At 35.6% G+C, this 22,477-nt stretch overlaps 2 protein-coding genes and 1 non-coding gene across 3 annotated transcripts; 2 read left to right on the top strand and 1 right to left on the bottom strand.

The window, feature by feature from the left end:
- Positions 1-6,000: 6,000 nt before the first annotated feature.
- On the top strand, positions 6,001-6,674 carry LOC104107425 (uncharacterized). Its single transcript, XR_011415817.1, has 2 exons — positions 6,001-6,233; positions 6,316-6,674. It is a non-coding gene; the product is annotated as an uncharacterized protein (transcript).
- Positions 6,675-8,372: 1,698 nt separating this feature from the next.
- Positions 8,373-10,442, top strand: LOC104107426 (probable carbohydrate esterase At4g34215). Its single transcript, XM_009616226.4, has 2 exons — positions 8,373-9,125; positions 9,566-10,442. Exons 1-2 carry the CDS (start codon positions 8,508-8,510, stop codon positions 9,863-9,865), a joined length of 918 nt encoding a protein of 305 aa, XP_009614521.1. The 5' UTR covers positions 8,373-8,507; the 3' UTR covers positions 9,866-10,442.
- Positions 10,443-10,816: 374 nt separating this feature from the next.
- LOC104107427 (synaptonemal complex protein 1-like) lies at positions 10,817-19,705 on the bottom strand. Its single transcript, XM_009616227.4, has 19 exons — positions 19,055-19,705; positions 18,909-18,958; positions 18,422-18,629; positions 18,192-18,317; positions 17,934-18,032; positions 16,494-17,170; positions 16,168-16,416; positions 15,950-16,078; positions 15,799-15,867; positions 15,610-15,720; positions 14,619-14,726; positions 14,419-14,529; positions 14,269-14,352; positions 13,448-13,537; positions 13,249-13,356; positions 12,818-12,904; positions 12,629-12,691; positions 12,153-12,256; positions 10,817-11,546 (listed from the first exon to the last, which is right to left on the bottom strand). Exons 1-18 carry the CDS (start codon positions 19,212-19,214, stop codon positions 12,155-12,157), a joined length of 2,631 nt encoding a protein of 876 aa, XP_009614522.1. The 5' UTR covers positions 19,215-19,705; the 3' UTR covers positions 10,817-11,546; positions 12,153-12,154.
- Between the last annotated feature and the right edge of the window lie 2,772 nt (positions 19,706-22,477).

Genomic DNA, 22,477 nt, shown 5'->3' with positions numbered 1-22,477 from the left:
TTTCTCTCTACTGCTTCGTCTATCTTGTTCTTGCATTAGAGCAATATCCTTACAGTAAATCTCATATTATTATAATATGGTATCAGAGCGATCGAGTTAGATATTCCAGTTATTTTTCGATTCGCGATTATATTCCGCACATTTTCAAGTTCAAAATTTGATCTTTGAATCACATTGATTCATTTCTTCTTCATCTTGAACATTTCTAGGAATGTGTTAATTCTGAAAATATATACAAATGGGTTCAATCGGAGAACAAATTCAAGATATTGGACTTCAAACTAGAACCAGATTTCATGTTGGCAATGGAATTCCAACTGCAAGTGTAGGATCTGGAAATGTGACTTCGGGCATTGACTACAATCATCCCCTATTTCTTTCATCAGCTGATGTAAGTGGTGTTCATACCCAATTTTGCCCTCATGTTTTATAAAATATTCTATATACTTTCAAAATATCTTTTTTTTTGCATTATTACCTAATTTACAAGAGTCATATAAGTATTTTCTGTAATTTCTATAATGTTTAAAGCTTTAAAATTAATTTTTTGTACTTAAATTATTCAAATATTTATTAATTATCCCTTCAAACTATTTTGGGATGATTTAATTATCCAAATTTATTATTTACACCCACGTGTACGTTTTATAACATTTTTACTTCATTTCATATATTCACGTTTGTATTTTTGGGCTATTTACACAGTTTTTGTAATAACAACCTACATTCTATACATAATTATATTTATTATATTGTTTATGCTAAAATAAAATTTTTATATTTTTATAATGTTAAGCTATTATTTTTAAATATTTTACTGCATAGATAATATTTTTATTATTTATTTATTAATTTTTATAAATTATTTTTTAACAAATTTCGTGTATAAATTATGGCCCGATTTTGAGTTGATTTCGGACCAAATTATGGCCCAAAGCCCTTAGCCCAATTCCCCAGCCCAAAGTAGACAACCTCTTTTAATGAACCATGTCGGTGCCCGATTGAAACGACCCGCCCCATTCATTCCTTCTATCTTAGTCGCTGATCTCAGAGATCAATGACCCACAAACTATCTCCTATTTTTAATTAACTAACCCCAAACCCTATTACCCATTTCCTCCGAACCGCCGCTCCCAAACACTCTCAACTTACCCCTTCTCTCTTTTGAGAAACCCTAGCAGCTGCCTCCATTTTTCTCCGATTCCAACCTAAACATGGAGTCAATCCATGATTTACTTACCTATTTTGAGGTACTGCGATGTTGTATACACGTCTGTGGTGTTACTTAAGTTCTTGCCTTATTTTTTGCAAGAACTATCTTCTGAGATCTGGCTTGGTTGACTCTGATTCTGTGGAGATCCAGATAATCCTTCGTATATATACATCATATAATGAAGGATCCTTGATTCTTGGTTCGATTCTCAAATGCATAGACCCAACTAAGGTTTGAGAATCTCATTCTCCTTTGCCGATTTTGATTACATAAGATATGTTCTTTCCTTGTTGTGTTTGATTAATAATTTTTCATGTCTGTCTGCTTAATTTGAATACTATATAAACCCATTCCCCGTTCCCCTTCTAGTATCTAACAAGTACGGCTACAACTACTGTTATCACTATTGTTATCCTCTCACTCTCATTTATTTTATACTATTATGAGAATTTTGATTTTAGCCGGCTGAAAGCCAAGGCCACCGAAATTTGTTCATTAGCCTCCTCCAGTGAAAGCACTGCTCGGAGCCCACTTCGAGGCTCTTGTGAACTCTGGAGCACTGGAGATTTGGGATTGTCCTACAATCACCGCTATGTTTTAGATTTTGAGTTTCTCATTCTTTGTTCGCTTTGTTTGCAACTGGTTAGTACTTCATACCCTCGCAATTCTACTTCCTTCTGTTTGTGCTTGCGATATGTGCACTGGTGCTACTTGAATTTCTTTGAGTTAATGTAATTTTGATATTATGTTGCTTCGTATACAAGCATGTTTGTGTTAATAACATTATGCAGTGTCAATAGCTTCAACTCTGTTCAAGTCCTGATTTTAATTCATGCATAATTAGCTAAGTTAATTCATGACGTTTGCTTGGTTCATAATTAAACCTGATTGATGTCCGTTGCACCTTGTTTTGATTTCTTGTACTACAGGAAACTATGTTCCTGCTCATAATTGCTCTCTTCCTGTTGAATCCTTTTGTGCATACCTTGTTGTTTCTCTGCAAATCATGTGACAATACCATCTAAATGCTTAGCCTAATATGCTCCCCTGCCACTGCTAGCCTTAATGCATGCCCATATATATGTCCAACCTGAATGATTTCTAATCATTATATTTATTTATTGCTGGTTACTTGTACTTATTGCTTGTTATGAGTCCATGTCTTAGATTCTTGTGAGGAACTAATCCATGCCTAGCCTAATTTGTCCAAATGAACAACTTTCTGTCGAGTCCTTCATGTACAATCTGCTATTTTCTTAGAGTGAATTCATGATGAATCTATATGCTAATACTATCCCAACTAGGTCTCTTTGCTTTTTGTAAATTCTAATGTTATGCTATCACCATGTGCTCATTGATTGCTTAAGACTACTACGAGGAATCTCCATATATTCAACCTATTATTTCTATATGGCCAACTAGGATATCCCCAATGTCTATTTGACATGATAGTCTGGAGTTAAAGTGTCTTCCTACCGTGATACCTTTGGACTTGAGAAACTGTGTTATACTCAGCAAGACTAGGCTTCTTATTTATTGATTGCTTGCTTGTTTGTCATGTGTAATTGTCATTCCCTGAATATGACTCCGTATGACCTTCATGACTTAGACTTTCAGGTTTTAAATCCTTTTTAGGCTGACTGTAGATCATGCTCTATTCTGAACTCATTCTGGAAAAGCTTAGCATGTTCATCTCATATGTGTCTAGTATGTTTAACCTGCTAATCCCCAAATGGCATATCTCCCTAACTCTCATAGCATTAAATTTGTCTTTAGCATGCTATCATCTGCCTAATGGTTTAATCTATATTTTATTTACCACATTGGAAATCAAGTATGTTGGCTCTCCTAGCTTCTTGTTCTTTGCTTAATCAATCATGTCATTCTTGTTTCTGAAATGCCAATGTTTTTATGAATCATGCTAAATGTCACACAATCTTGTCTCTATGAGGTATTGCTTTGGGGCTGCTTAGATGACTTCCATGTGTGGTCCATTAACTTATTTGTTTAAGTGGTCAATATTATAATTGCGGGGCTTGATACGGCGAGTCCATGTGTGGCTTTGGGTTGTGCAAATAAACATACTCTCCTGTTTTGAGATGCGTTTGGATCCGGGCCTGCTATTCGAGTGAAACGGCCTATTAAAGGCCCAGTCAATGATAGGTTACTTTCGTTTGGGCCTGTTCATGGGCATGCACTTGTTTATTATGTAATATTTGTACTTGTATTCATTATATGGGCCTGTAATAATTTGTAAATAAATGATTGGGGAGTTAGTGAAACGGGAAAGCGAGTATATTTTAATTTTCACCTAAATGGGTAGAAAATCTGTCCATAGGATCTATTTGATTTACCTACTATTTGTTTGACATGCCTTAACTCTATACACACATAAAAATCGCGCATATAGAAAATCACACACTTCACTTAACTTGTCTAATACATGTACAGTATTCAAAGCATATTGGTTTAAGTAAATATTATACTTGTTTCCATGTCTACTGTTGTGCACTATTAGACAACATGTATATAGGAACCAAACGCCAATAATTACTTGTTTAGTTATTAGACAACATGCCTATAGGATACAATAATACATGCCTTCGCTAATGTTCACCTAGATACCATGACTATAGGGCTTTAACTAATTGACTAATTGTCCGCTTCTGTTATATTATTATACTGCCCGCCTAGATGATATGCCTATAGGAACAAGCATGATAAAATTGAGTTCAAACACCAACTATTAGAAATCTTGCCTATAGGATACTGTTACTCACCTAGGAAGCATGTCTATAAAATCCAAAGGTGGTAATCCTGAGTTTTCGAACTGTTTTACCGCCTCATTGTGCAAACAATTTAGAGATCATGCATGTAGGGTTTTGTAACACTTGTAATCTGCAAACAACAACACTAACCGACACTCGAAATCAGAATCGCGTATAAGCCATATCTATAGGACTTTATGACTCTGACCCATCTTAATTCCGATACTGCCTACTGCCTAATATAAGAATTTGCATGCGTGCCTTTGTTGCTTATGTGTGGAGGCTGACTTGAGCCCTCTATTGTCTTTATGTGTAGTTCTATGTATTTTGAATGTGCGCCTAGTTTTATCTTTTGAGCACCCTAAGTAAAGTCTAGAACCACACAAATAATAGGTCCAAAACCTCCTGGACCATAGGCACGGGACGAGTAGTGCACTCATAGGACGCGGTCTAGAATTGAATTAAAGCGCTTTAAGTAAACAACTTTAACATAGTAATTGGGTAGCATGAGATGATAGTATATGCCCGCTGAATGATATGAGCAACCCCTTTAGGCTAAAAAAACTTAGGACCTCCCCCCCTCATTTGTATGTTTATTGTTCGCACTATGTCTCTTGAACTTATAATAATTAAGTTGTATGTTATAACCTCTGTTGATACCCAATGTTGCTCTCATAATTTTGCATCATTACTTAATTTACAAGAGTTATACAAGTATTTTCTATAATTTTTATAATTTTTAAAGTTTTAAAATTTATTTTCTTGCATTTTAATTACTTAAATATGCATTAATTACCTCTTAAATTATTTTGTGATGACTTAATTTATCATTTACACCCATATATATGTTTTACAACATTTTTACTTCATTGCATATTGTTTTACACAATTTTTGTAAGAATAATCTACATTCTATACATAATTATATTTATTATATTATTTATGTTAGAATAATATTTTTATATTTTTATAATATTAAGCTATTATTTTTAGTATTTTATTGCATAAATAATATTTTTTGTTTTTTATTAATCACTTTTATAAATTATTGTTTCATAAATTTTGTATATTTAATTTTTATAGCCCAATGAAGAGCTAATTTTCGGACCAAACAGACCCAAATCCATGATCCAATCCCTTAGCCCAAACCAAACGACCCTTTTGATTTAACCCGGTCGCGACCCGTTAAACTAACCCGCCCCGCTCGATTATTAATCTTGGTCGTTGATTTTGAGAGATCAACGACCCACAACTACCCTACCACTTTTAACTACCCAACCCCAAACCCCAATCCCCATTCTCCTAAAGAGAGTCACCCATGTTTCCCTCATCTCTCCTCCTCCCTCCTTCAGAAACCCTAGCCGCCTTCACCAACCTTCCCCGAATCCGATTAATTCATGGATTCCTGCCATGATTCACTTATCTTTTATGGATAATCTTGTAGTTCTTTACAAGATTATGGTATTACATAGTACCTGCCCTATTTTTGGCAAGCACCAATCTTCTGAATCAAGAGAAATCAGACTCACTCCTCAAGATTCAGACGTTTTTTCTTCTATATACACTCATGGCAAGATTATATGGGTCTGATTTACCAAGATTCTTCGGCCAATCTAAGATTTTGGGCATAACTTGGGTTTGCGTGATTTTTCTCCTAATTTGGTTCTAAATCGATTATGCATGCTTTTCTTTCCTTATTTGTGTTTGATTGATTATATTTCCTTGGTTGTTTGTTCAATTTCCATTACTATATAAATCCATCCCTCAACTCCCCCAAGACGGATTCTTTGATCACTATTTTTTAAATATATTTTTTTTAAATATTTGTGACGTATAATAATATCTTTTTATGTAATTTTAAATATGTGACTTTTATTTCAAAAAACTTAGAACTTATTTTCTGAAATTACGATTAAAAATAAAAAGTTTGACACATAACTTAAATTCATATTCAGAGACATAATAAAATGCAATTACAATTTTCAGAATATATACTAGCTGCTAGGGAGAAATACTTTTAAGTACTGCAGTAGAGCCCTTTTTCCATCTCTATTCTCTTCCATGTGAAATCCCACCCCTAGAGAAGCAGTAGAGCGCGGGAAAACACATAGAAAATGGAGGACATTACCAGTGAAAGAGAAATAGCTGAATCTCTCAAGTCGAAAGTCGCGATTCAATGTGCCAAAGCTGCAATTCTAGTCTCATCGCTGAAGAACACTACTCTAAATTCTGCTATCATTGACCAAAACAAGGTCTTCATTTTATTTCCGTTTCCATGCGTTTGATTTCGTAGATAGAGATTCTTTTTAAGTTTATGATTTTTGATGATTTCAGAATGAGGAGAATTCAAAAGAGGTGGAGGAACTGAAGATGAAGATTTTGAAGGAGAAATTGAAGAATAAGAAACTCAAATTCTGCAGCGTTACGGAGTTTTTGATTCAAGTTATGGTTTTACTCTCTATTTGGACCATGCTTCTGTTGCTGGCCTTGAACTGATCTAGTCCTGTTATATCAATTCATGTTGTGGCTCTGTTCGGTAATCTGTGTATTTTGATTTTCGATGTGTTGAAATAACGTTTTTCATTGAAGTGTATTTGCTTGTTAGGTGTAAAATTCTAGAAGTATCATTGGATCGAGAACTGAGAATATAATTGAAATACTGCAGATATTCGAATTGCATGATTTTATGGTTATGGCGTTTGTTTGTGGATAAATTTCCGTTATCTAACATGAGATTTTTTTTCCCTTTTTGCCGTAGAGCATATTTCTGATTCATTAGATTGCGTGGTGGATAATGCTTCTCTGTTTGTAATGGTATAATTGCAACTGTTAAAGCAGTAGATTGCATTTGTTTAACTTTATCTATTTCCAATTTGCTCGTGCAAGTAATCTGTTGTTTCTGGAACTTCTCATTTGCTGTTTACTTCCAATTAATTGCTCACTCTAAATGGATCTCTAGTCTAGAAAGGGATTCACCAGTAAAAATAGGTGGAGCTATTTTTTTAAAATCTTATTTATATTCTTTTTCCTTGAGGATTGGTAAAGTTAAAAAATGGACTCTCTGGTCTAGAAAGGAATTCACCAGTAAAATAAGTGGAAGAATTTCCCTTTTTTAAATCTTATTTCTAATTATATTTTTTTTTAATAACCGTAGTGTCCGAGTCAGCTTGCATACACCTCAACTAGTTGTACGAGATAGCTGACACCTCAACTAGTTGCACGAGATAGCTGACACGTCCCACCAACAAGAGGTACCATGTAACTTTATCTCCCAGGACTTGGATCCTCGTTAATGGATGAATTCCCGAAATGATTTAAGACATAAAAGTGGGACAATGATGATTGGAGATAATATTTTATGTATGCCAAAAGAGGCTACGAACCAGTGCTCTATCACACGAGTACATGACCATGATAATGAATATATGCGGTATGTTAGCGTTGATCAATATTTAAGTGAATTGAGATCAAGAAATTAATTATGTGAGTAATTAGTTAAATATTGGATTAGTGGGAGACATAACTTTCCCAACACCACAAATGGAGTGCTTAGCGTACAAGATGTACACGTGTATAATTCATCACTTAATATTTTTTTGACTCTAATGAGATTTAAACATGAGAACTCATGATTTCCGTTCACTTCATTGATCACTAGGTCACACCCTTAGGTATTTCTGATTATATATATTCTTATTCCTCGAGGATTGGTAAAGTTAGTGATCATGGGCAGTGGCGGACCCAAGTGGTAGATAGCGGGTTCAACTGAACCCGCTTCACAAAAAAATAATATTGTGTATATGTATAAATTAATATTAAAGTTGTGTAAATTTTGCATAAATATTTTATTTGAACCCACTTGATAACTACTATTTTACTACTAAATTTATATATTTCTAAGATTTAACCCGGTTGCACAAAATACTGGGTCCGCCATTGATCATGGGTAAAAGATGGTCATTCTTCTTCTTTTTTTGGGATAAGCATATGCTTATGAATAGTAAAACGATGCAAGTAAAGTTGCAACTATTAGGTTACTATTCTTATTCTAGTTCTAATCTTAAAAACTAGCAGGATTCAATACCTGGTGCATATGTTGGGTTTCCTTTTGTTGCCTTCTTTAAAAGGCAGGAAAAGACACCGTAAATAACTGGTAGAGTCACTTTCTAACACTTGGATATGGAAATGAAAGTGATCAAGTAATATGATGATACAAATTAAAGTGCCCATGAAGACAGAAGTTTAATGGGTGGAAGTGACAAATGCTTAGATGTGGAAACTTGAACAGCTAAAAAGTTTGTCTCCTAGTCTTATTCAACAGCTGATAAATAAAGTAGCAGGTTGGAATAAAAAAATCCTATACAGTTGTAATAAAGAAATCAAAAACATCTTGCTTAAATAATGGACCAGTAGGCAGCAGCAACCTCCTCTCACCTTTCCACACTCCTACCTGCCCTTCCTATATTCTTTCTTTCTTATAGAGAGACTTGCTTGATGTCTCATTTTACCTCAATTTCACGAAAACAATGATCCCTTTTCTTTGGTTAATACTTCTAACACACATTAGATGGGTAAATACCGCAGATCTAGCAAATGTTTCAACTTCACAAGTCCAAAACATATTCATTTTAGCTGGACAAAGCAATATGTCCGGCCGAGGTGGTGTCACTAACCATGGCCAAAATGGCATAGTTAATGAAACATGGGATGGTGTAATTCCACCAGAATGTCAATCCAATCCAAATATCCTCAGACTCAGTGCAGGATTTACATGGGTTGAAGCTCAAGAACCACTTCACCAAGACATAGATTTGGGTAAAGTTTGTGGGGTTGGGCCAGGAATGTCATTTGCCAATTCAGTTCTTGAGAAAGATCCAAGCTTTGGAGTGATTGGTTTGGTGCCTTGTGCTATTGGGGGTACAAATATAAGTGAATGGGTTCGTGGGGGTGTTTTGTATAATCAGATGATAAGAAGGACAGAGGCTGCGTTGCAAAGAGGTGGGAAGCTCCAAGCTTTGCTATGGTACCAAGGTGAGAGTGATACCCAGACTCTTGAGGATGCCAAATTGTACAAATTTAGATTAAAGAGATTATTCAAGAGTGTGCGCCGTGATCTACAGTCACCTACTTTGCCTGTGATTCAGGTAATTGAAAAAAATATCTTTAGTCATTCAAACAATAGTTGGCAAAAGTTTTTTACTAGTAAACTTAAGGTACGTTTTATTTTAAATGTATAAAATTTTAAGTAAGCATCTTAGGATTATTCTTGATTTAAGACGTAAAATAATTGATTTGACGCTCATACTTTCAACATCACTTTTTATTAATTATCTGGGACGGAGGGATTCAGTTAGCAAGTTTTGGATGTACCGCATGAAAATTCGAGGTGGCCTAGAATGGTTGCTCTCTTTCTTTTTCGGAAAACCCAAGTTGCTTTAATTTAAAGATAAGGGGTTCAAATTCAATCCTGTGCAACTCTTTTTAATGTCATTATTGGAGTTAGTTAAGAGTGGTCCATGTCTTATTGTATTTATTAACGCAAATTGAATACTTTGGTTAATTTATTTGGTTGGTGTGGGTGTAGGTAGCACTGGCATCATCTCTAGGGCCTTATAAGGAGCAGGTTAGAAAAGCTCAACTGGTTATTAATCTTCCAAATGTAAGAACCGTTGATGCCAAAGGGCTCCCAGTGGGCATGGATTATGTGCACATTACTACACTGGCACAAGTCCATCTTGGGCAGATGCTGGCTGATGCCTTCCTTCAGACTCAGACTACTCAAGTCGTGCTTCTGCCTATTCAGACAGAGACTACTATGACTAGTAATGCCCCCAAACGATGCTCCAATTTTGTTTTGGATGTTCTACTTAGTCCATTTAGATGATGCAGCTTGGAGATTTACTTGTGGGATCAAGATCACGTACCCCGTCTATATATGGTTGTCTCACCTAAGCCAAAAGTTAAGAGCGCTTAAAACCATAGGTTGGGATCATACCAAATCAACAAATAGTTTCTTAGATATTGTTAACAGGAGTACAAAGTTACCATACGTACATGATACTCAAAACTAAGAGAAGGCCAACATATCCCATAACGTTGGATAATATTGAACATAATCTTCCAAGTGGACATGGAGCAGCGGCACCTGCTTGGTTACACTCTATTCACTTCGTTTAATTATACTTTCCCAAAAGGCACAAACCAAAAATTAATTTCATTTTTTATAAAGCTCAAGTCTTGATGTATGTATACTTCGCACACTTGCACATACAGTATATATGTGTTGGTGAATATTTATTCAATTCATGGTTTCACTTTCTGATGGTTCTTTGTTTTTCTCCTTAAATAAGGCCTGTGGTTGATGGGTTATGCTTCTCCGTGGTATTACGCTGAGGAGTAAATAGGTCCGATATGATGTACTAAAGCTTCCAACTTTTGCACCAATGAAGTATTGGCTATTACTGCTTGCCTCTTTAGTACTGATTAACCTTGGTAGATTGACGATACATTATTATCTCTTCTGACGAGAGATCATTTGCTTTTGCTTACTAGTTTAACAAGGTTGGACTAACTTAATCACTCCCAAAGAAGGAAAAGTAGTCCCGTCAATGTGATAATTAATTGCAAAGCGGTTGTTGCCTCCGCAGACTTAAAATGAAGGCACCGCTGTTGAAATATCTGTACTAGTAGTATCATTTATAGGTACCTTCTTTTCATTACTGCCGCAAATGCATCGTGTAATTGCAGCGTGTGGTGCGGCAAGAATGAGCGGCAGTCAAAAGGGAAACCGAAAAGGCGGCAGTGATTTTCAGATGAATATAAAATTGGTACAACGCAATATTTGCAGCATCATAAGGGACTAGAGAACTCCCAAGTGTATTTTTTTCCAAGTCTCAAGTATCTTTATTTCCTCATAGTAGTGCAACTTCAACAGAGGCATTTATGACTGCACACGAGGATGAGTCATATACTTTGTCAAATTACACCTCTAAATAACGAGGAAGTTGACGTTTCTTTTTTCCTATAATGCAATATAGGAGGTTTTTTTCTTATGACATAAAAATAGGGGAGGGAAAGTCATCTGATTCTGATGTTTCATTTGAAATTAGTGTTAGGAGACCCGGAATTTCTATTTGTGTGTGCATATGTTGGGCAGGAGATGAGTGGCAGCGGTGGCTTTGTGCTTACAAGTCTTTACCAATCTAATGGAATCTCCACTCGGCCTAAAAAAAACCACAATCAAAGATTAAGTACAACAAAAGCTAAGCTAATGCAGTTTGGAAGCACATAACAAAAATAAATGTAGCTCTACGCAACTGGTGACTTTACACTGGTGCACGTCCTCTCCAACCGAGCTCTTATCACATTATTTCTCCCAGAATTTTTTTCACACATTAATTGCAGTTATATACAGTTTTATTTTTGGGGGAAGTAAAATTCTAGTTCCTTGCAATGTGGAAAGCAGCCAGCTATACGTCTGCAATCAAAGAATCAGCGCACACACATTTCCAGGTCAAAGTTTCAGATTCTCTAGGAAGCTCTGCACTGGAGTGGGACATCTTCACCTGAGAAAGGATAAAATTAATATTTAAGGCTTTTGCCAGATAAGCTATTCCAGTGAGAAACTAAAATAAGGATGCGAGGCATGTGGCTAAACGCCAAAGGAAATACAGATGTACTATAAGATATAACGACAGAAATGAATCAGAACGGAAAATGTACACCATCTCTCCTGATAAAGTTGCAAAAACACAAAACCTGATCACTCTTCTATTTTTTGCTTCTGACAAGTTATAAAAAATGTCCCCTGAAAAATGTGTACTAAATCAATAGCGGTATATTTTTTTTTTGGGGGGGGGGGAGGGGAGGGGGAGATCATTTAATGCATGGGAGCTGATTGATAATGTTTTCACAGTTATGAGAGGAAGATAGTATACTGTTACTTTTGAAAGGTTTGTGCATATCAGAATGAAATAACACTTCATTTTTGTTTCTAAAAAGTGCAAGAAAATGTTTGCCCAAAACTCTGTGCTCGCTCGGTAGCTGTATCTTTACATAGACAAAATATTTAATGCATTGGGAACAGACTGAAAGTGTAACAGCACAGCATGACAAGAAAAACAATAAAGTCTTTTTCTTGAGGTTTCTGCAATCAGAATAAATAGTAGTACCTCTAGCCAAACGCATAGGGATCATCAGCATATGGATTCAGAGATCCTTCCGAGAATAAATCACCTATGTTTGCAGGTTTTGGATGACTTCCTCCTTTAATGCTCTGCAAAACATATACGAATAGTAGAAAAAGCTGAGCATATTATAAATGGAGATTTGTCTGTCAGTCATTACTCTTTTAGCTAGTTAAGCTCTTGAAGCACCACTAAGGAGACGTGCCCGATTCTTAGATCAAGCCACAAAGGACCATTAATGGAAAGTGAAGACAAACAAGTCAAATACTGATTCATATCCTGATAACCTCTCTGTGAGTCTTGAATTTTGGTGTCTCTTTATGATTGTGCTTTAATGGATACTTTAAATATAAAGGTTAGTCATCTCAGCATTGACATGACAACAGGGTAGTAACACTGATATATTGGAATCTGGTAACAAAGGCAGGTGAACACAAAGCAAGTCAATGAATGAGTCATACCCTGATAACCTCTCTGGGAGTCTTCACTTTTGGTGTCCTTTTCTTCTTGTTCTTTGATGGATCCTTTCATAATCAGTAATATAAAGTTTAGGCTCATCGCATACATTGGCGGGCCAGAAGTCTAGAAACTGACAGATTGAATCTGGTAACAATGGCCAGCAATGCTGCTAAGGATTCAATTTTACGTACATCAAACATGACTGTGCTTTTCGTTTTTCTTCGTTTTGTGATTGTTCTGCCATTTGTGGTTTCAACTTCATATTCATGATGAGTCACCTGCAATTTACGAAGCGATCAAGAAAAATAAGTGAGATAGGACACAAAGACCAATTTAGGTGTCTGTGATGATCAACTGAAAAGGCTAAATGCAGAAATAACCATGCAGATCTTAAGAAGGTATGTTCACCAAAGGGGATGAAATCAGAGCATAAGTAAGATGCTGAAAATCAGTTATCTAATGCAAAAATAATCTGTAATAAATCTGGGTTGCATGCACTGAGATAAGGCATCAGCTAACTCATTCTACAGCACTAAGTGCTACTTATTCTCAAAACTAATTTTGCAGAAAGCTAATTAAGGGGAACCGTTTGGATTACAGATAATTGCAGTTAGCCACTTACCTTCCTACTATGTTTGGGCATACTAATAACACTTCCTGTATTCACCTTCTCCACTTTCCTCAACAAATTTGATACAGGTGTTTGACTTCCTTCCAGATAATGTGCATCCTACCAAACCGTTGAGATATAAGCTAAGATCAGCAAGCTAGACAGAAATATTGAAAGGCAACGAGAATAGTATTTTGCTTTGCATGTTTACCACATCCTTAGCTTCAGCTCTCACCGGTGCAAGCTGGCCCTTTTTGCAACTATCAGATTGGTTTCTTTTGGTCAATGACCCAGAGTGCTTCTGCAGATTTCACAAATGTTCAGCACTAATAGTTGAAGTTAGATTTATTTACCAAGTTGGCTGTATTTAACGTGTTCAAAATCCCCTCAAGTAAGCAATCAAATTAATCCTTCCACATCTCTTTCAGTTTCAGATCAGAAATATATAGCAAGTTGTGAAAATCTCTATCATAGGTCAAGTGGAGTCTTTATTTGTTCTCATGTAGGAGCGAGTCATATCCAAAAGATCTCTGGTAGACGAATAAAACTTGTAGTTAAAACTTCAGTGGACAACAAGATACAGATTAGAAGACACAAGTTGAACCATTATAACACAAATATACTTCTGTAGTTGTAGTGTTACCTAATAAGGAAGAGAACATAATCTATTTGTATATAAATTAAAAACTGATCAATCAGCAGATTTATATGCTAGTGTTTCAACTGCAATAACTTCCTACAGCTATGTGGTGGTTGATTTCTGACAATTTGATAGTTCATTAATTACAGTACGATATGCTTTGATAATCAAATTTAAATCCTCAGAAAGTTCTATTAAATCAGAAAGGATCCACTAAACTATGTAATGATTGCTGACAGCAACTGGGTGAAAGATGGCCAATGTTAAATCTTAAAAACAAATATTTCTAAAAACAATCAAACAGAACCTCCTTCTAACCGGAGAGAATAGGAATCTTTTTTCCCTCTTGTGGCCGGGGGCGGTCTATGCATCTAAAGAATAAAGAGTCAAACCTTCTTTGAAGTCACTTCTTCCTCTTCCGGATTATTTCCCATTACTTTCCATTGCAACTGCAACAGAGCCCTCTGTTTCTCCTCCTGAGATAAGACACAAGTACAATAAGACAAAAAATCACTGTGAGTAGAAACTCATTTAAAACATACTTTAGACTTCAGCATATCCAACTCCTCCTGCAGTCTTCTGCATTCATCCTCAAGCTCAAGTCTCAGAGCTCTTAACTGAGCTTCATGCTCATTCCTCATTGAACTTGTTTTCTGAGAGAAATATCACACCTCAGCGACTAAGGCAATATGCATGCAGAATAATGAGCTAAGACACAAAAACAAAGCTGAAGAAAGTTTACTTCTCTCAGTTCATTTTCATACTGAAGTCGGACACGTTTTAGCTCTTCATTGTGACTGGAAACAAGACTCATTTCCTTCTTGCTGTGTTCTTGTTGAATATGACATACCTGCGGCAAAATGCTTCAGCTATAGGCTAAATGAAGTCTGTTTTCAACATATTCATACACTTCTGTCTTTGAAGCCCAAGAAGTGCTGGGTGTCTTATCTGAATTACATAGTAAAGCAAGCAGAAGGTTTTATGTTTCTTTGGCAGCATACTTAGCCTAACTGGCTGTCTGGACTCCAGATACATGGTGGGCAAAATAGAATCCATTAGATCTGACAAACGGGATAAGTACAATAATCTTTTAATGTGTTAGGCGACCAAACTACTATAACTGATGATAAGTTAATAATAGCCAACATGTTCTTATAGATATTTACAGTCTAGCATGAGAAAAGGTTATTTAGGAAATTAAATAGAGTTGAAGTTTGGGAAAATGCTTCCTTGAAGGTAGCTTCTACATAAGCGTGAAAAATCACATTTTAGTTGCCCACTCGCAATCTTGATTCCAGTTGGCAAACTACTCATAAAATCACGTTTGAACCTCAAGTATCATTTCAAACCTTGAAATGTTGTTCCTAAGAGGATCTAAGCAAGATCCTAAATTCATTTTCGTTGAGAAGCATGATAACACAATAATTCTAATAAATGAACACAAAATATTTACATGAGGATCATCGTGCTCAAGAGTTTCCCTACAACCTTAACAAATAAGTGTGAGAATCATGAAAGAGTATTGAACTTCAATGCAACTGAAACACTAATATCTGACAGGAGTCAAACTAGAAGACACAAAGATAAAACTGAACTGTGTGCAAAAGAATAACTTTGAAAGAAGGGATACAGTAGAATAATTAGAGTGTTAATCTTGGAATTTATTAGAAAATATAGAAGTTTTCATGACCCTAAGAAGCAAATGATAATTGTACATCCTTTACCATACATACCAAAGCAGCATGTTCTTCCTGTACATGCTTCAAGTTCTGATTAGATTCTTCTCTGTATTCCAACAGCTTTAACTCACAGTTTCTTTCCATCTCTCCAATAATTTTTTCAGCCTGAGATTAATAAATGAAGTGAAAGGCGAAGATATATTTCCAGTCAAAATATGCTTCAACATAAGAATCAATAGCTACCTTCTCCTTCTCTAGATTGATACTTTCCAACTTCTCCAAGTCATACTTCCTCCGGATGTCACTGATGGCCTGAGAAAGATCCTACGAGTGTAACTTGTTGGATAGGAGCAAACATATACAGAAACACCAGATAGAATATTTTAAGATTAACCTGATCATTTTTCTGAGATAATTCCTTTAAATGCCTAGAAAGTTCTAGTTGTTTGCTTTCTAACATCTGATCATGCTGCTTTTTAGCTTCTGCAAGGTTGCTTTCAGCAGCAAGCAAAGATGCTTGAATCTGCAATAAGGTACAAAACACAAGGCATTTAAACACACTGTATTGGATTTAGTAGGATCTGTAAAACTAAAGGTATCCATAGAAAAAACCTTTTCTCTCTCAGCTTCCAATTGTTTCTGCCTGTCCTGAAGTTCCTGAACAAGCTTATCTTTCTCCTCCAATTTATTGTTAATCTCTGCAACATGCTTCTCCAGTGATTCCACTGTTTCTGTGTACTTGTCAATTTCCTTGCGTAAAATATGGATTTCATCTTCCTTTTTCTGCATGTCTGATTGAAGCTTTTCAATATGGTCCTTGTTATCTGTTTCCATCTCAGAGAGTTTCACCAATAAATTTTGCTGCAAGATATGAAAATTGATCTTGTTATGTTTAATCAGACACTGTTACTAATGAATGTTCTGTGAGAAGAATTAACCATTTCATTCTCCGATAGTTTTGAATTTTCTGATAAAGCGACAACATTCTCCTGCAGCTTGCTAATCAGCACTTCCATCTCCATCTTCTTGGAAAGAAGCAGTTCTGCTTCAGACTCTAATTTTCTAATCCGATCTTCTGCTAAACGGGATTCTTCAGCATGCTGCACCATTGCACATTCCTGCTCGTTCTGAAGTGCAGAGACTTTGTCCTTCAAGTCCTTATTAGCTAACTTTAGAGAATTTTTCTCTGATATAACGCTTGTATATTGATCCTGGAGCTTGTCAAACTTTCGTTGAGCATGCCGAGCAGCAAGTTCCCCCTTCTCTCTCATCATTTCAAATCCAGCGTCAAATAAAGCATTAAGCTGAACTATTTTCTCCGCAAAGGCGAGACTTTGACTATCCAAATGAGTAAACTTTATCACCATTTGATTCACAAACTCATTAAGGTTCTTTATCTCCTGAAGTGATGTATCTAATTGTTTGGCAAAGTTGCTATTTCTAGATACCAAATCACTTCTTTCTTTATCCAAATTCTTTTTGACATTCCTCAAGTCCTCCAGTTCATCTTCTTTTAATCTTGATTCGAGATGTAATTCTTCCAACTTGGACTTCAAATTCTCCACTGCAAGTCCATTAGCTGCTACAGTAGCTTCGAATTCCTTGATCGTGGCATCTTATAAAAAAAATAAGAGAAAGAAACAAGTAAATAAAGGGAGAAAAGTATTTAGAACTGAGAAAGTTACCAAGAGGTAATTATCACAAAAAGTAGAGATGTTAAGATCTGTGTCAGTAGTAGGACATCTCTGCGCAGAATGAAGCATAACATGAAAAATTTCTCTTTCTGATTAACTAGACAAATGACCTTAAAGAGCACTAATACCTCTTTAGGAGACACCAAGTCTATGAAAAGTTTTATAGTTAAATGAATGTTAAAGGACACAATATGAATCCAATGGATGGAGAAGAACTTGAAATGACAGACGACTTCAAGAGAATTGTCAAATGCAACTGTTTCCCAAAGACGGTGAACAGTTTCAGTTACAGCGTAACATATAAAAAGAGATATATCTCAAACAAGACTTGAATCCCTCCCCCCCCCCCCCCCAGGTTCATAGAGGAGAAACTATGGGCTTTGGTATAGCTACAGACCAGTCTACGAGCTTTCTTATGTAGTTAAGAGCAGTCACACATAGATCATTCAAAAACAAATTAACCATGTAATAAAAGTGAAATAGAATGTGGACTGCTTAAGTCCATATTGAATCAACCAAAGGGACAGGCACTTAAAAGACAACAGAATTAACATAAATAAATAAAAAAGAAGAGGGGATTAGCTAGTTGAGGCAGACGGTAGAACCATTTTTTTGTACGCAACATCTGCTATTTATCGAAAGTTGAGGTACAAGCACAAAAGCTCTTAGATCATAGCTATTTACCTTTCTCCTCAATTACACTGATACTTTTGCTCTGTTCAACCCTGAAAGAGTTCTCCATTTTCTCCTTCTCGATACCGAGTTCATTCAGCTCCCTTTTACCTTTATTGACAACCCAAAAACATGTTAGGCAACTTTAAACATTAGTATCTAAGAAGCATAAACCTCTAGTTATTCAGTAGCATATATGGTATCTAACTACTTAGAAGCTTCTCAATTGGTGATAAAAATATATCGCATAATAAGGCATTATTAACTTACAATTTCTAACAGTTTCTTCAGAGGATTCCAGCCTCAAAGAGAGGGCTTTAATGTTGTCCTGCAAGTTATCAATAACAACAGAAGTTGCAGATCGTCTATCTTCAAAAGATGCCTTGTCTTTTTCAGCTGTAGAGTCAAGTGCACAATCCAAAAATATTAAAAAGCCAGAAAGGATTGTTCTATCTGCTTTGCATCCGGATATTCTTCAAAGGAAAGTTACGGTAACATACCATCCTGAACCACACCAGCTAGGTGCTGTAAAGTTTCAGTTAGCTGATCACACAAAGTCTTTGTTGAAGAAAATTTAGATTCCAGTCCTTTCCAAAGCTTCTCGTCTTCTTTCTGCTTCACTTTCAACTTAGCATTTTCATTGTACGCATTTTGCAACTTTTCTTCCAGCATATGAATATCTTCAATCAACTTCTTCAATTTAGAGTTCTGCATTCAATTATGAGACGCACAGTTATAAAACAAGTGAAATTACAAGTCATTAGGCCTCAAAATTCAAGCATAAAACCTAAATCCTAATAGCAGTATATTATTAATAGAAGCCTTTGTATTTTCTGTATAAGCCTACACCTGACAGCTGTATCTATGGGGACCAACACATGCCACACGCATAGAAAGATGCACTCATGCAAGCGTACACATACACACGCACTCACACACACAAACCCGTGCATTGGTGTACAAAATGGAACATTTCAACGAAATTACCGCCAATTGCAGATCAGTTTTAGCAGAAGCTTGCTCCTTCACCAATTTCTCTGTTGACGATAGAAACAAATGAGCAATTTATTTTAAGAAGTAGCATACATTTTTTCAGAAAATTTAGAAAACTAATACATTAATCAACTAATAACCTGCTGTAAGCTTCAAATTCGCAAAACTTCCAGAAGAAACCATGTCAGCGGACATGCGCGTCGTTATCGGCATGGCTTTCGCAGCTCCTAAACCAGCTCCGGCCAGCGATTTGAAGTGATCGCGGCCTTTCATGCCTGATAATCCTAAAAGCTTACTCATTTTCTAATAAAACACAAATAATCGCCGAATTTCCCAATATACACGAAGTAGGAATCCTTCTACGTTGATTTTGTGGCCTAATCGATCACAAAGCAAGGATGTAAAACCCTAGAAATCGAAAACATCGAAGCGATCGGCTCTGTGAACTTAGCTTTTCGTTTTCGTGTTGAGTAAGAAACTGTATCGGAGAAGAAAATTCTAGAAAAGGAATCTCGAAGAGAACGTCGCCTGCGATTCTGTGAGAATGAACATTTGAAATGGAATGGCGCGAAGGAAATGGGATATTTATAGAGATGGTTGGCCGGGGGAGATATTTCATGTTTCTTTTACATAGCGGAAAAATAAAAAGAAGTGGGAGAATTGCAATTTGGTCCCTTGATTATAAGAAATATGTAATTTTATCCCTCAGTTCATTGATTGATAATTTGATTATAAAGGCTTCATTTGCTTGAAACAGGGAAAGGGAAGGCAACAAAGTGAGAAATGAAAAGTATGAGAAGGGAAAACAGAGAGAAAACAAGGGAAAGCTTGTATTGGATTATAAATAGATACTCTATTTTTGTTATATTTGTCTACCTTTTTTTAATAACCATATGAATCTGAAACCCATTAGTTGAAGTAATATAAATTTGCACTAGGCAAGACTCGAAATTAAAACATTTAATTAATGATAGAGGATCTCATCATCCATCCGTGAACACCTAATTTTTCACTATATTTGAATTTTGATCACCTTCTATTGTGTAATTATTTTTAAAAATTTAATATATATTTTTTAGCCTTGTTACTTTTTTTTTATATATAGGATTAAAATTAAAAATAATTTAAAAGGTCAATTATTACTATTAATATTATTTTATTTTTATTTTTATCTTTTTTTTTAAAATAAAATAAATTAAAAAACCAATAAATAAATAAATTTTTAAAATTTTTTTTGGATGGGAATAAAAAATAGGAAAATTAGAAATATGGAATTTAAAAGTAAAAGTAAAAGTAAAAGTAGGTGGAGATTGTTTAATAAAAAAGTAAAAGAAAGTGGAAAATAAAAAATAAAAAATAAAAGAATGTGGAAATTTAAAAAATAAAAAATAAAAGAAAGTTGGAATTAAAAAATAAAATTAAAGGTAGGTGAAAATTTAAAAAAAAGTAAAATAAAGTGGAAATTAAAAAAAAGAAAAGTAAAATAAGTGAAAAATAAAAATAAAAAAAACTAAAAAAAATGGAAATTTAAATATAATAAAAGTAAAAAGAGGGAAATTAAAAAATAAAAGTAAAGAAAAGTGGAGAATTTTTTTTTAAAAGGAAGAAAAATGGGAAGTGGGGTATTTTTAAATTAAAAATAATAAAATAATTAAAAAAACTGAAAAAATTCCGAAATTTTTTCTATAAATAGAAGAGAAAATGTGTAACGACCAGGCCGGTCGTTTCGATAGTTATAACCCCATTTTCCCCATTTTTACTACTCTTTTTATGTCATTCAGCTATATTATGTTGTATTGGGTTAGTTGGTTCGGGTCCGGAAGGAACTCAGAGTGAAATGAGACACTTAGTCTCATAATTGAAAAATTTTAAGTTAGAAAAGTGGACCGGATATGGAACTATGTGTAAACGACCTCGAATTTGAATTTTGATGATTCCAATAGCTTCATATGGTGATTTTGGGCTTAAGAGCGTGTCCGGAATATTATTTGAAAGTCCGTAGAGGAATTAGGCTTGAAATGCCGAAAGTTTTATTTTTGAGAAGTTTGACCGGGGGTGACTTTTTGATATCGGGGTCGGAATCCGATTCTGAAAATTGAAATACCTCTGTTATGTCATTTAGGATTTGTGTGCAAAATTTGAGGTCAATCGGACGCGATTTGATAGGTTCCGGAGTTGTTTGTAGAAATTAGAAATTTCAAAATTCATTAGGCTTGAATTGGGGCATAATTCATGGTTTTAGAGTTGTTTGAGGTGATTTAAGGATTCGACTAAGTTCGTATGATGTTTTAGGACTTGTTGGTATATTTGGTGGAGGTCCCGAAGGACTCAGGTGAGTTTCGGATGGTTAACGGATAAACAATTGAACTACAACAACTGCTGCAATTTCCTTCTGTTGGAAATTTCTTCTGCCAGAATCGAGCCCAGAAATCTCTCAGAATCGAGCCCAGGGTCGAGGGCCACGATGGAAGCCATGATCGAGCCCAGGGTCGAGGGCCATGATCGAACCCATGGTCGAGGGTCACGGTCGAAGGTCGGATCGAAGACATTATCGAAGGCCTAGGATCGAAAACCAAGATCAAAGGCCTAGGATCGAGAACCAGGATTGAGGACCAGGATCGAAGGCCAAGATCGAGGCAGAACCGAGGTTGTCTGGGCAGAATTATAAAAATAGGGACTTCGTCTCATTTGCTATTTTTGACAAATTGGATCTTGAGGAGAGGCAATTTTTGATATATTTTCAAGAAAAACTTGAGATAAGTCCCTTGTTATCATTTCTACTCCATAATATTGAATTATCATCGAATAATCCGACTAGATTATATGATTTTGAGGCGTAAATCGGAGATTGGAACTTAGAAATTGGGAAATAAGATTTGTAGATTTGAGGGTCGAGTTGAGGTCGTATTTTGGTAATATTGATATGGGTAGACTCGTGGTTGAATAGGATTTTGGATTTTGTAACTTTTGTCGGGTTCCGAGACGTGGGCCCCATAGACAATATTTTAGCCAATTTCGGATTTTGGTCTAATTTTGAAGCCTTTCTTGTGGAATTCATTCCATTAGCGTATATTGATGGTATTATACTGATTGCGAATAGATTTGGAGCATTTGGAGGCCGAGTCCAGAGGCAAGAGCATTGCAGGGTAGAGATTTGACCGTTTTGAGGTAAATAACGATTGTAAATCTAGTCGTGAGGGTATGAAACCCCGGATTTCGTATCATTCTATTATTTTGAAGTGACGCACATGCTAGGTGACAGGCGTGTGGGCGTGCACTTTTGGGGATTTGTAACTTCGTCTGTCCCGTAGCAACTGTAAAGTTGCATACTTTGTTGAAACCATTTGATACTTATATGTTTTAGAAAGAATTTCTGTAAATTGGGCTGAATGCCATGTTTGGGCCTTGTGCCAAAGCTGTTTGGACCCTTAGGGGTTGTTTCTTACCATCCTCTCATTGTTTTCGATTGAAAATCTATACTCAGTCATGTTTATACTTGTTTATCGCATAACTCAGTTTTATGACTCTATTTTGATGCATATAAATATTTTGGGCCGAATGCC

Source organism: Nicotiana tomentosiformis, chromosome 4 (assembly GCF_000390325.3).
Source record: "Nicotiana tomentosiformis chromosome 4, ASM39032v3, whole genome shotgun sequence".
In the NCBI taxonomy this organism is placed as follows: Eukaryota; Viridiplantae; Streptophyta; class Magnoliopsida; order Solanales; family Solanaceae; genus Nicotiana; species Nicotiana tomentosiformis.
The sequence above is the reverse complement of the archived record's forward strand: the minus strand, read 5'-3'. Positions and strand labels throughout refer to the sequence as shown.

Excerpts from the sequence above, each read along its gene's own strand:
- LOC104107426 (XM_009616226.4), top strand. The coding sequence starts at position 8,508 with ATGATCCCTTTTCTTTGGTTAATACTTCTAACACACATTAGATGGGTA. Across the intron at positions 9,126-9,565 it reads CTACTTTGCCTGTGATTCAG|GTAGCACTGGCATCATCTCT; the intron begins GTAATTGAAAAA and ends GTGTGGGTGTAG.
- LOC104107427 (XM_009616227.4), bottom strand. The coding sequence starts at position 19,214 with ATGAGTAAGCTTTTAGGATTATCAGGCATGAAAGGCCGCGATCACTTC. Across the intron at positions 15,868-15,949 it reads TATCTCAGAAAAATGATCAG|GCCATCAGTGACATCCGGAG; the intron begins GTTAATCTTAAA and ends GATCTTTCTCAG. Across the intron at positions 14,353-14,418 it reads TGGATATGCTGAAGTCTAAA|GAGGAGAAACAGAGGGCTCT; the intron begins GTATGTTTTAAA and ends GTCTTATCTCAG.